Source organism: Orcinus orca, chromosome 5 (assembly GCF_937001465.1).
Source record: "Orcinus orca chromosome 5, mOrcOrc1.1, whole genome shotgun sequence".
Taxonomy (NCBI): domain Eukaryota; kingdom Metazoa; phylum Chordata; class Mammalia; order Artiodactyla; family Delphinidae; genus Orcinus; species Orcinus orca.
In genome coordinates, this window is record NC_064563.1 from 25,889,283 (window position 1) to 25,902,610 (window position 13,328).

Genomic DNA, 13,328 nt, shown 5'->3' on the forward strand with positions numbered 1-13,328 from the left:
AATAGCTGATCATAAAACAACATTGAGTAATGTCCTTAATCCTAGGCATTTGTAACACTTTCATCAAGGAAATGGGATGGCAGGAAGAAGTCGAACACAGCTCACAGTGTTTGGGGCTCAATATACTGTATGTTGCCAGTGCCAAATCTTCATGTAGAAAGAGCACAATATTCTCATGGTGGATGGAGCAATATATCCTCAGCCATGTTGTGGGTGGTTGTCACTCAGATCAGTGGCAAGGGCTGGGGTATTGGTATTCAACTCAGAGACCTAAAGAAATGACATCATTAGAAATCTTCCTTTTTGTGTACATTCTTCACACTCCCGCTCAAGAAAGAATTCAGCATAGGCTAATTATAAAGATAAAAAGACACACAAGATGAATAAGAAAACAGATTAAGAATAGCTAAATGAAAAAGTAGAAGAAATGGGATATTGACCTTTAAAATTTTTGATAATGTGTGAAGTGTGAATTTTTTTATACCAATGCTTAACAATATCGATGTTTCTCTTGGTTTTTTCATTAAGAGATTTTTTTAAAGCATGGTTTTAATTTCTTCAAAGAAAATATATTGTTTCAACTAGCTAATTTATTTGTTGGCCAAACCACGGAGAAATTATGTTATGCCGTCTCCTTTTTTTTTTTTTTTTTTCCCTGAAGTCCAGTACTATTAGATTTGCTGAGAAGATCCTTCTGGAGAACACTTATTTGAACATAATTCTGGTTACTCTAGCCCCCCAAGCCTTTGCAGGTATTCTAGACTAGAGGCTCCACATGCCAACCACAAACTCCTAGCAAAATGTTTACTTTCAAGACTAACAAGACTGTAGGATGAAAAATGGCATTTGCTGCCTACACTGTAAAATTGCCTAAACTGCAACTCTTCTGATGGAAATCCCCTTTCTGCTGTTAGAGCAAAGCAGTATGGAATAAAATGATACCCTACTTGACTTATTTTTTTATGAGCTAAAGAAGTAGAAGTAGGAGAAGTAGTTGAAAGTGATAGAGAATGAAATTTCAGCTCAACATAAGGAAAGATTTTCTTACAGTTACAGATGTCTAAAAATGCCATTTGCTTCCTTGGTAAGTGGTGAGGTTTCTGCCTTTGGCTGTGTTCAGTTATAAGCTGGAGAGACCGTTAACAAGAGTGTTGGAGCAATCAAGCATTGGCTAGATGTCTGGACTACATACATCACAAGGTGACTCTACCTTTGAAATTTGTGTTCCTATATTCTGGTGTGCCTGTGTATGTGCATGTGTGTGTGTGTGTGTGTGTTTAAATTCATCAAAATAGATCTAAGGCCAGTCTCATTTGGTGAACCAATATTCCTGATCAATATCATGATAATAAGAACTTTGAAGTTGCAGACTTGAGAAGTTATTCTTAACGTAATAGTGTATTAACTTAAATGCAACCTTACAAAACTCTACACTTTTACCTTAATAGCCCCCCAAAAAGGAAGAATAAAAACTGGAAAACCTCCAGAAATAAGAACACTATTATCAGTGTTTACTGGCTAAAGTAATTTAGCAAATTCATAGAAAATAACCTTCCCCTTAAGTTATAAGCTTAAGGATTTCAAGAAAATCTGGCTATAGTATGTATTCAGTTTAATGAAGCTCAGTTCCTTGTAGCTGTAACTACATTTATTTCCTATATTAGCTTTACTTACTTAATGATGCCTATTCATCTTCATAAAATGTGTTCTGTTGTGTTTTTATAGGCTGTGCTTTTGAAATTCTCATGTTTTTAAAAAGTCTAATTAAGTTTAAAAGAAAACAATGAAAGATGCAGGGGACAGGAGAGAGCTGGGTAGCAGCCAGGAGTGCATAAGGAACCCAAGAATTCTCAAACAAAGAAATATTGAGTGGGCCAAAAGTTTCATTTGTTTTTTTTCCTGTAAGATGGCTCTAGTAGCACTTAGCTGTCTTTAACTTCATTCGAAACAATTTTGTTAGATTGTATGTGACAGCTGTCATATCATGTCAATTTTGTTAGATTGTATGTGACAGCATGCATTTTAAAAAGACATCAAAATTGGTGAATTTTTGTGTAGCCATTTTAATATTGAAGGTGGAAGAAAAATAGCAACACTTTCAGCATATTATGCTTTCTTATTTCAAGAAAGGTAAAAACGCAACTGAGATGCAAATAAAGATTTGTGCAGTGTATGGAGAAGGTGCTGTGACTGATTGAACATGTCCAAAGTGGTTTGCAAAGTTTCGCACTGGAGATTTCTCGCTCGATGATGCTCCGTGGTTGGGTAGACCAGTTGAAGTTGATCGCGACAAAATCGAGACATTACTTGAGAGCAATCGATGTTATACCACGCGGGAGATAGCCGACATGCTCAAAATACCCAAATCAAGTATTGAAAATCATTTGCACCAGCTTGGTTAGCTCAGTAAAGGAGCTCTCTGAATCTCCTTTACTTCAGGGCCTGTATAGTCCTAACCTTGAAGAATCTGATCTTGGATTTGCAGTCCACCTCCTGCAAATGGGGCAGAGACATTGCATGAAGTTTGTCTTATTTTAGGCCATAGATAGATACATAGATACCTAGATACATAGAGATATCAAGATATATATATGTATCGTAATATACATATAAAACCATATACAATCATTATATAAGGCACAGTGAAAAGTCCAGAATTTCTCTAAGGGGAAAGGGGTGAATGGGAAGGAGATTTGTCTTGAAGTTACAAATGCATGGCAAGACCTTTGTTTTTACTTTTTGTACTTTGAGAGGAGGGAAAGTGTTGGAAGAATCAGCTTGGGTGAGCAGATGGTAATAGACATTGCGGGGGGATAAGTATCCCCTACCTCAAGTCACCCCCTGCATCCACTAGTTGGGTACGAGGAAATTTACCTTTCGGGTTTCTTTACTTGAAAAACAATGTGGTCGGAGTCACAGATATCTTCCCTAGAAGATATCTAGGGAAGAGTTGCTCTGATGATCAAACAGGATGTATATATGTATGAAACTATACTTTTCAGACTGTAATGTGTTACAGATATTCACCAATACTATTATTACAAACTCCTCGCTGTCCCTGAACCTGAATCTTGTCTAACGGAGAGGCAGCCTCATCTGGCAGAAGTGGCATGTGCCTTGGACGAAACTCGGGACAACTCAGTTCTTCCCTTTATTGAGCTTTACGTGGGCAAATGCATTACTATGGTTGAGTGCAATTTCCCCAACTGTAAAATAGAAATAATATTATCAATTTATGAGTTTTCTTTTCATAATGACATGAATTGCTAAAAATGTTTAAAGTAAGCAAAAGCCTTTAACTCATTCCCTAGCACAAGTTAAGTCCTAAAAAAATGAGTCCCATTAGCATTATTACTATTTTAGAAGTAGTAATACTGATATTATGACAGTGTCCTAAATCTAGAAGAGGATCTCAAAGGATTGCACTTGTACTTATTTGTAACCATAGATCTTCGGCTTTGTAAGGAGAGGCTTCACTCTGGGAACCATGACCTTGACTGGCAACAAAGCTTTCAGATCCCTTATGTCCTGGTGGTAAAGGTCACAGGTCTTCAGCACAATTCAAGTCCTATGCTACCTGTAGAGCCCACAGGAATTATTGGGTTCACCTTGAACAGATTTCCTCAGGACTTGGGACTAAGCAAATATTAGAATCCCAGGAGCAAAAGTTTATAATTTTAATAGAATATATTGTAATGTTTGTTTGCAAATCCCCCAATATAGGAATAAAAATTGTTTACTTGTACTCCAGTTTTTTCAGAATAGTTATAGATATACCCAATAATGTGTAAAAAAATGAAATCTGAGATATTCTCTAAAGAAGGCTCCCAGTTAGGAATAAGGGTAAATTTTATTAACAAACAAAAAATTAATCCCAGGACAAAATTATGGGGAAAATAAAAGAATATAGTTAGTTCTTTCTTTCCTTTCACTTTTATTATAGTTTTGTAGGTTCTTTAACATCCCAATTAAAATGAATTTCAGTGCATTACTTGGCCAAGTAAATGAAAGTCAATATGTTGAAACAAACTTTAAGTCAAATAAAAGCCATACTGAGGAGTTCATGTGAATTTAATTAGTATTAGTAAAGCAGGGTATAGTGAACTGCTGTAATATTTCTGTACATGAACCACAGTAATATGGTTGTTTCATTCTTTTACTAATAGGAGAAAAAGTCAATCAGAATTAGTAATAAACATATTTTATAAAACAGATATGACTTTTTCTTACTTTCTAGTAAGTACAGTAAGTAACACCAACTGAAAAACATAGTATCAAATAAGTCTTTAGAGAACACGGTTTGCTGACCAGATTATGTTGTTTAACATGTAAATTGTTACCATGAACTTTCTGAGTTTTTAAACACAGATTGTCCTCTTATGCAGTTTAAATATTTCCCTAGTCTTGCTTGCCCTATTAAACGTGCTTTTTTGTCCTGAAGAAAAGCTCTGCTAAGCAAATATTACTTTTAACCTGGGTCCCCTCCACAGGCTCCCAAACTGTGAATTAAGGGAAATAAAACAAATGTTGCTTACTGTACTGGATAAATAAAATGTTGACTCAAGTTATTTTTCATTGACCCTGAGTGGGAAGGAAGTAGATTTGAGGTTATTCATATTAAATACTGAATTAACTAGTTTGACATTTATTATTATTATTGGTTTGGGGGTGGAGTTTGTTCTTTTTTTTTTTTCCAAAATTGACCAGTAAATCTATTCCCTCAGTAATTGACTACTCTGGGCCAGACTCAGGCAATGAAGGTTTAATGGTCAAATTGGTTGCTTCTGTCAGCTTGGCCTTAAGGTACATTCTCTTTCTGAAACACGTCTTCAGGAGATTTTTGCATGTGAAACACAAAGTTGAATTTGCCCACACATTTTCATTAAGTGCCCTGAGAAGGAAGTTATTATGAAGCCTATTCATTCAGAGGAATGTTGTTACATGATATAAGTAGACAAAGGAGTGCTAATCAGTGCTGCTGCCTTGCTATGAAGGGAATCTTTTTTAAAATGCTAACAACCATCTACAATTTAAAATAAGTGAGTCTATTAGATTGTCAAAGGTTTTTTTAAAATTGATAAAAATTAATTTTGGCAAGAGTGTGAGAAAGGGCGGCCTCTACACCATTATTAGAGATGTAAATTGGTATAATCTTTCTGAAGGGCAGGCTGGTAGTATGTTGAAAAAGAAAAATTAATATATATCCTTTGACAGAAGTAGCCCAGATCTAGGAATTTCACCTAAGGAGTAATCACTCAGCTAGGGAGAGAGATTTGTATAAAGATGCTCAGTGCAGCACTGTTTATAAGGGGAAAATCTGGAACAACCAAATGTCTAATAATGGGTAATAATAGATACAGTGAAATAAAATTGGGTATGAAGATACAAAGGGATATTGTGCTGCCATTAAAAATTGTTCAGTAGATTGAGATTTATTGCCATGGAAAGAGGCTTGTGAAATATTACTGAGTTAATTAAAGTAAATTATATAAAAATACAGTCAGATTTATGTAACATTATGCATGTTGTCTATATAATCTATAGATCTGTGAATAAAGAGATCACTGAAAAAGATGTTCCACAAAAAGATAAGTGCTTTTTTTGGTTGTTGTTTGTATTTTCCTGCACTCAAGAACAACTTTTAAAGAAAATAAGAAAAATATTAGATAAGAATGCTTGATAACTTCCTGAAAGTAAAAAGATGAAGAGTTGGAGCTTAAGCAAGGCTAAAGAAGGAAAACATTTGGGAAGTATTTTATTCCACTTTAAAATTTTTGTTATAATTTAATTCAGTTTTTTAAGCTATGAAAGTAACATGTTCATGGTAAAAAACAAAATTTAATAGGAATGTCAAACGTCTGTAAAGTGGAGTGCAAGTTATGTGTATATGTATATGTTAATACACGATGGATTCATACGTGTACAGACATATCCTTTGTTTCCTTAACTTACTTTTTTTTTTTTAATGTCTCACAATCAGAAGTCCTAACTCCAGCTAATAACTGCTGAATTCATCACACACGTTTCTGAACCAAACACGCTGGGCTGAGCATGGGGAAAGAGGTGGACCCCAGAGGCAAATTGGGGTATGACCACTAACAAGAGGCTGAATGGATCCTAATCAGCAAAATGTCCCCTCTAGAGTAAAATACACTTGGGATGGGGACCGGAGAAGGAGAAGCCCTATGAATTTAACCTTGATACGTGATTATTAACGTCAAAAACTGGATAGCTGCTCTGGACTGAATGTCTCCCCTTAACCCCCTTCAAATTCATTTGTTGAAGTCCTAATCCCCAGTGTGATGGCACTTGGAGGTGGGGCCTTTGGGAGGTAATTAGGTCATGAGGGTGACGTGCTCATGAATGGAATTAGTGCCTTCAGAAAAAGACACACAAGAGAGAAGATCTCTCTTTCTCTCTGCCATGTAAGGATACAGCAAGTAGGCTGCTGTTTGCAAACCAGGAAGAGGACCCTCACCAGAACTAAATCAGCCAGCACCTGGATCTTGGACTTCCCAGACCCAGAACTATGAGAAATAAATTTCTGTTGTTCAAGGCACCCAGTCTATAGTATTTTATTATAGCAGCCTGACATGTTATGGCAGATTAAGACAGCAGCCAAATCTCACTTTTTGAAAAAGTAAAGACATAATGAGATAGAAAAGTGTCCCCCATCTCCTACATTTCCCCCTATATTTTCAAGCTGTCTGTGGTTATTTGAGCGACGGTGTTTGTTTTGATGGACTGGCCTAGAATGTAAAGTGAGTACTCAGGGTAATTGACGATCGCTAACCCCTGCAGAAAGACCATCCTGTACCAAAAGAGCTGTGTTTTTTTTTTTTAAATCCATCCTTTCTATTACTGGTTTTAAATAATGCGTCTGACAAGATTCTGCTTTTCTTTCTGTCAGCTGTCGGTGAACAGGTATTGGGCATTATTTGTGGCGCTGTAAATACATTACATGAAAAAATAATGAGTCCTTAAAAAATCAAGAGAAATGTCTCCGGAGACGCCTACCTAACATGGTGATTTATGTAGGTCTGGGAAAGAAGTTTCAGAACTTCCAAATGAATAGTCTGGATCATAAACTAACATCTCTTCTAAATCTGCCTTTGCTGTAGCCCTTGGACACATTTCCCTTTCACTTCTAATCTGGAAGTTGGAGAATGTTTTTCTTGTTCAACTTCAATTGTTTAGTTAATGGTCTAAGAATAACTCTTGGGGCCATCCCTCAGCATAACATGTTATTACTCTATCCCTCTGACTGAATGTGATGTCTCGATTGTGTTCTTGCTGAATTAACTGATCCCTGGGATTAATCATTTCCTTTTTACCAGCTAGAGATTGCAGACGTTTAATGGATATACCTACGTCAGTCAGTTTAATGAGTCGCATTGTCTGAAGTTTGAAATATACTGATTATTCTAATTTGAAATATAATCGACATTCGTCCTCACTACAGGTTTCTAAGTTTTCCAGGTTTGCCCTTCCTGCCTGCCTGAGGAAGGTAATTTAGCTAAAGCTTTTTTTTTCTTTTTTTTATTTAGCTCTTCAGGGTCTGGGAACTCACGTGTATCTACTAAACAATTCTTGCATCGTTCACTATGGTACACGTTAAGCAAATCGTGTCGTTTCAGTTTCTGCAACAGGGACTGTTCTTTCATCCTAGTAGGAATTGTTCCATGGAGGATCATGCCAGTTAATCTCACCCTGGGGTACCTCTGGCAGCCTTGCAGTTGGAAAGGAGGGTGGGATGTTGACACGGCTGCAGCATCTGTCACTGGGTAGAGAGCCAGGGTAGAATCAGCTGACCTGGCAGGATAGGCAGGGCCCCTACACCCTGCCAGAGGCTGAGCAAAAGGCCAAAGGATGGCCTTGCCAGTTACAGGAGGACCATTCAGTCACCAAATAAAGTCACAAGAAATTAAATGGACTCAAAGCTGAGTGGTAATTGATGGGTTTTGTTTTCTGTTTTGTTTTCAGTTGTTTGAATTTATGAACTTCTTGGCTGAGAACGTCATCTTCTGTTACATGGGCCTGGCGCTGTTCACGTTCCAGAATCATATCTTTAATGCTCTTTTCATACTTGGAGCCTTTGTATCCTTTGAAATACAGAACAATGGGTGATGAGAAAAGAGAACAAACTACTTACCGTTAGTGATTATTCTGTTAAATTGTTAAAGTAATTTCCTCAGGTTTACTGCAAAGCTCAAATTCAAGGCAGACAAGTAATTCTAATTAGGGGTGGAAATTATCCTAAGAAATTGGGGCCTTTATTAAATGTTATGGTTCAGGATAAAAAGTTTGGAAAATACTGAGGGAAGTAAGGGGGAAAACCTAAAAGAAAATGACATTTTTTGAAGATTCAAAATATGTTTAACTCAAATTATGAATCATTTATATAAAGAGTATGTCAATCCATTTTTTATATTTAATCTGCATTAGAATGTATCAGAAGACAGCCAGGATTTAGAACTTCAGAAATACTTTCAGTGCAAGATAGTAAAATCTTTTTTTCCAGTGAGGACTTTGAAAAAAAGATAGTAAAGATCAAGTGAAATTAACATGATAGATGTGCTTTCAATGTCTTAAGCTCTGTGCACATGTAAGTTTATTTTAATAAGCTAGCCCCTTTCCTGTAAGTAAAAGGACAGGTGAAATCTAGACTTCAGTTTTAATGCAGAGGGCTTTTCTAGCTCTAGGTCTGGGGTATAAGCATTCCCAGTAGGAAGGGATGTCTATCAGAAAGGATACTGAGCCACTGCGCATGTCCCCAAGGACAGTCAGCAGCTGTTGTCCTTGTTCCCACCTGGAAAATGGGCAGATGCCCCCTAGGATCACAGGCAGACGATCGTTAACAGCCAAGAGAGCCGACTCCTCTCTGGAAGCCAGGGTCCAACTAAGCACCTGCACCTACCTCTTGTTCTCTTTTCATTGAGCAGTCAAGTGAATTTTCAAATTCCATCCGAAACCTGGATCCTAGAAGGAAGCTCCCTCTTCCCAAATAACTCCATCCCATTTGAGGACAAACTAGAATAGACAGACTATCAGGGAAGGAGTCCAAGATGTCAAAAGAGGAGAGATGACTACCACAAATATTTTCACAGATTTTTAACCTAGAAAGCTTGGAGTTTAGTGAAACACCTCTTAAAGCAGAAGTTGTATTATACATTTAGACAGGCAGTTCCTCTCAAAATTAAATCCATTAAAAGAAAAAAAATAAGTGAAACTTGCTAGGTTTAAGGAGTATAAACTGATGGAAAGTAAGATGATAATCGTGAGCTGAAGCACATTTATCCTTTCTAAAGTGCTGCTTGAGAGGACGATGCCACAGCCTCGGAACGGTCTCTGCCTCACATTTTGCAGCAGAACTGAGTGTAGAGTCAGTTATCAGCAGCATAAATATGATGAGAAAATTTACAGCGATTGAAATGGTATTGGGTTAACAATTTTAAACCGAGTATATGTTCAAAGAAGACAGAGTTCTCTACTGTTTCTGGACAGGAACTGACATTGAAAAATGAATTTTGGAAGCAAGTTGGACATACATGTATTGACATGTTTATTCCTGTTTTCTGGGTCCTAATATAGAGAAGCTTAAGGACATAATATTTAAAGCTCAAGAACTCTCACCCTTATTGCAGCAACATTTTCCTCAATGTTTCCCTGTGCTTATCCACAGCTAGCAATTTTTGTAGCCAGAGCATGCAACATATATCCCCTCTCCTTCCTCCTGAATCTGGGCCGGAAACACAAGATCCCCTGGAACTTTCAGCATATGATGATGTTTTCAGGTATGTGAACTACATTGTGTGTTAGTGCACGTCTTCTCTTGTAATTTCCCAGTACTTGGAAAACCATGAGGATACTTAGAGGCCTTCTGGGGAAGCATAACTTCTCTTTATCCCATTGAACATACTGCCATGTGGATATCCATAAGTTCTGAACAACAATGGGACTTTTTTTTTTTTCCAGAAGGGAAATGAAATTAAAGGGAATCTTGTTGGAATGGACTCAAGGTTCAGTATCTGCCGGAAACTGGCCTGGAATAGGCATTGGACTTTCTCCCCTGACTTATTTCAGATCAATTTTCACTCGGGAGAATTTGCATAATTTAATAATTTCATAAATTGCGTACTTGCAGTTAAATAGTGTGTAAATGGTACCATTTTTGTTCAGTGTTAAAGCTCCTTCTCTTTAGAACCCCTGCTCCTTCCCTAATGCCAAGCTCCAGCAACTTCTTATGGTTAATACAAAAGCAAATCATATCTAAGTATGCTCAGTTATTAGTTGAGAAAACAAGTATTAATTGCACTCTCACCAAATGCCAAGAGCCGTTCTAGGCACAGGTGGATGAGATGGACAGGATCTCTGCTCTCAAACCATACCTGAAGGCTCTTTTTTTCCCAAAGAAAATAAACAAAATGAATTTGCTGACCCTGAACTACCCTGGGGATTCTGTTTCTCTCTGTTCAATTAATTTTCCTACCATCAGCCTTTTCTTGTTTGGAGACCTTTCCCCTTACATGCCTTCTATGTATTTGTGCACTTATATTACACTCAGAGGTAGTTCATTGGAAGATGCATGAGCGTAAAACAAAACTGCTTCAGAATAGAGCAAACAAAATTTGGGGTATTCAGGGAGATATGGAAAGAGTGAGGAAAAACTATCATTTATTGAATATCTGCTGTTTGCCACTCACTATATATCAATCCTATAAAGCAGATATTAACCCATTTTGTATATGGAAAAACTGAGGTTCAGGATCTCAAAGAGGTCAAGTAACTTGGCCAAGGATGAACTCATCCTTAAACCCAGGTCTGTGAGACTTCACCTCAAACCCAACTAAGTGTCCCAAATCCACATTTCTAGAAGTAGTAGTAGGAATAAAAGGCTTGTTTCACCTTCAGGTCCCTCCCAGCCTGTTCCACACAGTAAAGGGTGGGAGCTCTCAGGCTGAGAATGAGTCATTTAATCAAGTACTGGCAAATGGAGACCCAGAGTTTAAAAATGCCCTTCTGTAGGCCTCTGACAGTGCTTCTCTACATTTCCAGACATGCCGGCGGGGTGAGAGAGGGAGTCATACAGAGGATAATTCGTACCGATAGGTGATCTTTGACTTAGAGCAGCGATGAACTTTGGTAATGATTGACTCCATTGTGGGAAAGCAAAAGGCAAATTGGATCACATAAATAAGAAGTCGGCACTGGGTTGCACTTTTGCAAAGCATTTCTAGGAGTTGGGAAGCACTTTTCCTTCGTTCCCATCAAAGTATCAGTAGCTTTACTCTGGAGAATGGTGGTTTATTTTTAAAACTTGGAGATTATATTTTAAACAATGCTTTTTTTTCCAAAGAAGATTGTGAGAGAAGTGCAAGGTTTAGATAGCCATGTTGGGATGTGAAGTGTCTGCCCAAATAACCTCGTGGCTTTCTGGATTCGGCACCTTCTGTGCTTGCTTAGCTGTTGGATTGGAGCTGCATTAAAAACCGAGGCCAGCAGTATGGTGTGTATGACCAGGGGATGTGCGGAAGCCCAGAATTCGGTGATACCTTTATGATATCCTAAATCAGAGAGTCAGCAAACTATGGCCTTTGAACCAAATCTAGCCCACAGGAATTTTATAACTAAAGTTGGAACACAGCTATACCCCTCTGTTGACATATTGTCTGTGGCTGCCTTTTGTGCTCTAAGAGAAGAGGCGAATGTTGCCACAGAAATTGTATGGCCCACAAAACCTAAAATATTTACTATCTGGCCCTGTTCTAGATCATCTTCATCCTCTAGAAGAAAAATAATAACCTCATCACTTTAATGGGATTGGCATTAATAGTTTAATTCAAGGGAATAGCCATCTGCTAGTTCCTAGCATTAAGAACATTGGATTTTCCACCAAAAAGCTGTCTTCTTAAAAATGAGGAGATTGTAATGTTATAGGGTTAGGTAATGGAATCATAGATGCTCAACTCCAAAGTCACTTTATACCTTTCTAAGACCTTTTGTGGGTAATGTTTTGAGACTCATAGCCAGGGCAAGATAAGATAGGCGCTCTTGGTCTCTTCCTGCAGATTAAAAAAAAGAAAGAGAGAGAGAAAGACATGGAGAGTTTTTGAGTATCTTGCTCACGATCTGACAACTCATAAGAGATGAAATTGAGACTTGAACCCAGGCCTCTTGACTTTGAATTTAGAGCCTTTTCATCTGTCTTGACACAACTTCAGATTTACCCTCAAGGTCATGAGAACAAAAGTTAAATCAAAACCGTGCCCTTCCTAGCCCAGGCCAACTCCAGCATGTCTTAACATGCCTCTCATGCAAACCTGACCCCGATCCTGTTCACAGTAAACCACACACGTGGGTGACACCCCTCCCAGCCCTAGGCTCAGGTTCTACACTGCACCCACTGACCCCCTTCAGAGTGTAGGAAGGACCAATGGAGTTTACCATGTGCGGCGCAGTATTTTTCTTCAAAAGAGAATGGTCCAGACTGGGCTTTGATTTTCTGCGTGAATTCTGATATGCCATACCTCACTCAGGACCTAAAGTTTTAAATATATTTGCCAGGAAGTACAGAATTTAAAAGGTCAACATAAGGTAATGTAAGCCTGAGGAGGAAGTGAAAAAGCAGATCAAATAACACACTGTCTAGCCTTTTCTGGGTGTGTGGGTGCAACAGCTGCAGAAACCAGAAGAAACAGCCAAACCCCTTAAAGAATATTTGCATTATAATGTAGTTTAATGTTCTTAATTATGTCTAGAGTGGTTTTGGTCATCCAGTAAGAAGGATAAGTTTGGAAGCTCTCTGGTGGAAACCACTTGTCCATGCTTCACTAATAAATTTAGATGGAGCCTTTCTTTACATAACTTAAAACATTTTTCAAAGAGTCCTCTGGAGAAGATAAACAACAATGACCCTCGATCTAAAATGGGAGCGTGAATTTATTTACACAATCCCTCAATCAGTCACCCAGCTACTCATTCAGCAGACACTTCCTGACAGGCTCTCTTTGGTAGGTATTTGGGTGAACAAAGACAGCGATGAGAACCCTGCCCTTAAGGTGGCTTGCAGCCTAAGAGAGAGAACTTGGCTTTGGGCCAAGCTTGGTTCCCTAAGCCGCTGCACCACAGATGTTTCAAAGACCAATCAAATAAGAACCAGAACTTCTGTCTTAGTCAATTACACCTACTATTTGACAAAGCCTTTTCCATCACCTTTACCCTCACCTTGTGCATGCCTTTTTGCACTGGGCAGGTAGAGAACTGGTGATGTATTTCAAGCAGAAGTGGATTTACTTGTAAAGTTAAAGAAGCTTCAGTTTTAAGCTCCC

At 38.1% G+C, this 13,328-nt stretch overlaps 1 protein-coding gene across 10 annotated transcripts in view; it reads left to right on the forward strand.

Annotated features, from left to right (window-relative positions):
* SLC9A9 (solute carrier family 9 member A9) overlaps positions 1 to 13,328 on the forward strand; it is a 656,685-nt gene that overhangs the window by 435,203 nt on the left and 208,154 nt on the right. For all 10 annotated transcript variants that reach the window (XR_007477387.1, XR_007477389.1, XR_007477388.1 and 7 more), the window contains 2 exons: positions 7,984 to 8,097; positions 9,683 to 9,794. Coding sequence is in view for 7 of the 10 variants with exons in the window: in XM_049709812.1 (XP_049565769.1) it covers positions 7,984 to 8,097; positions 9,683 to 9,794 (226 nt within the window). In the remaining 3 variants the exon portion in view is untranslated. The remainder of the gene's footprint in view (positions 1 to 7,983; positions 8,098 to 9,682; positions 9,795 to 13,328) is intronic.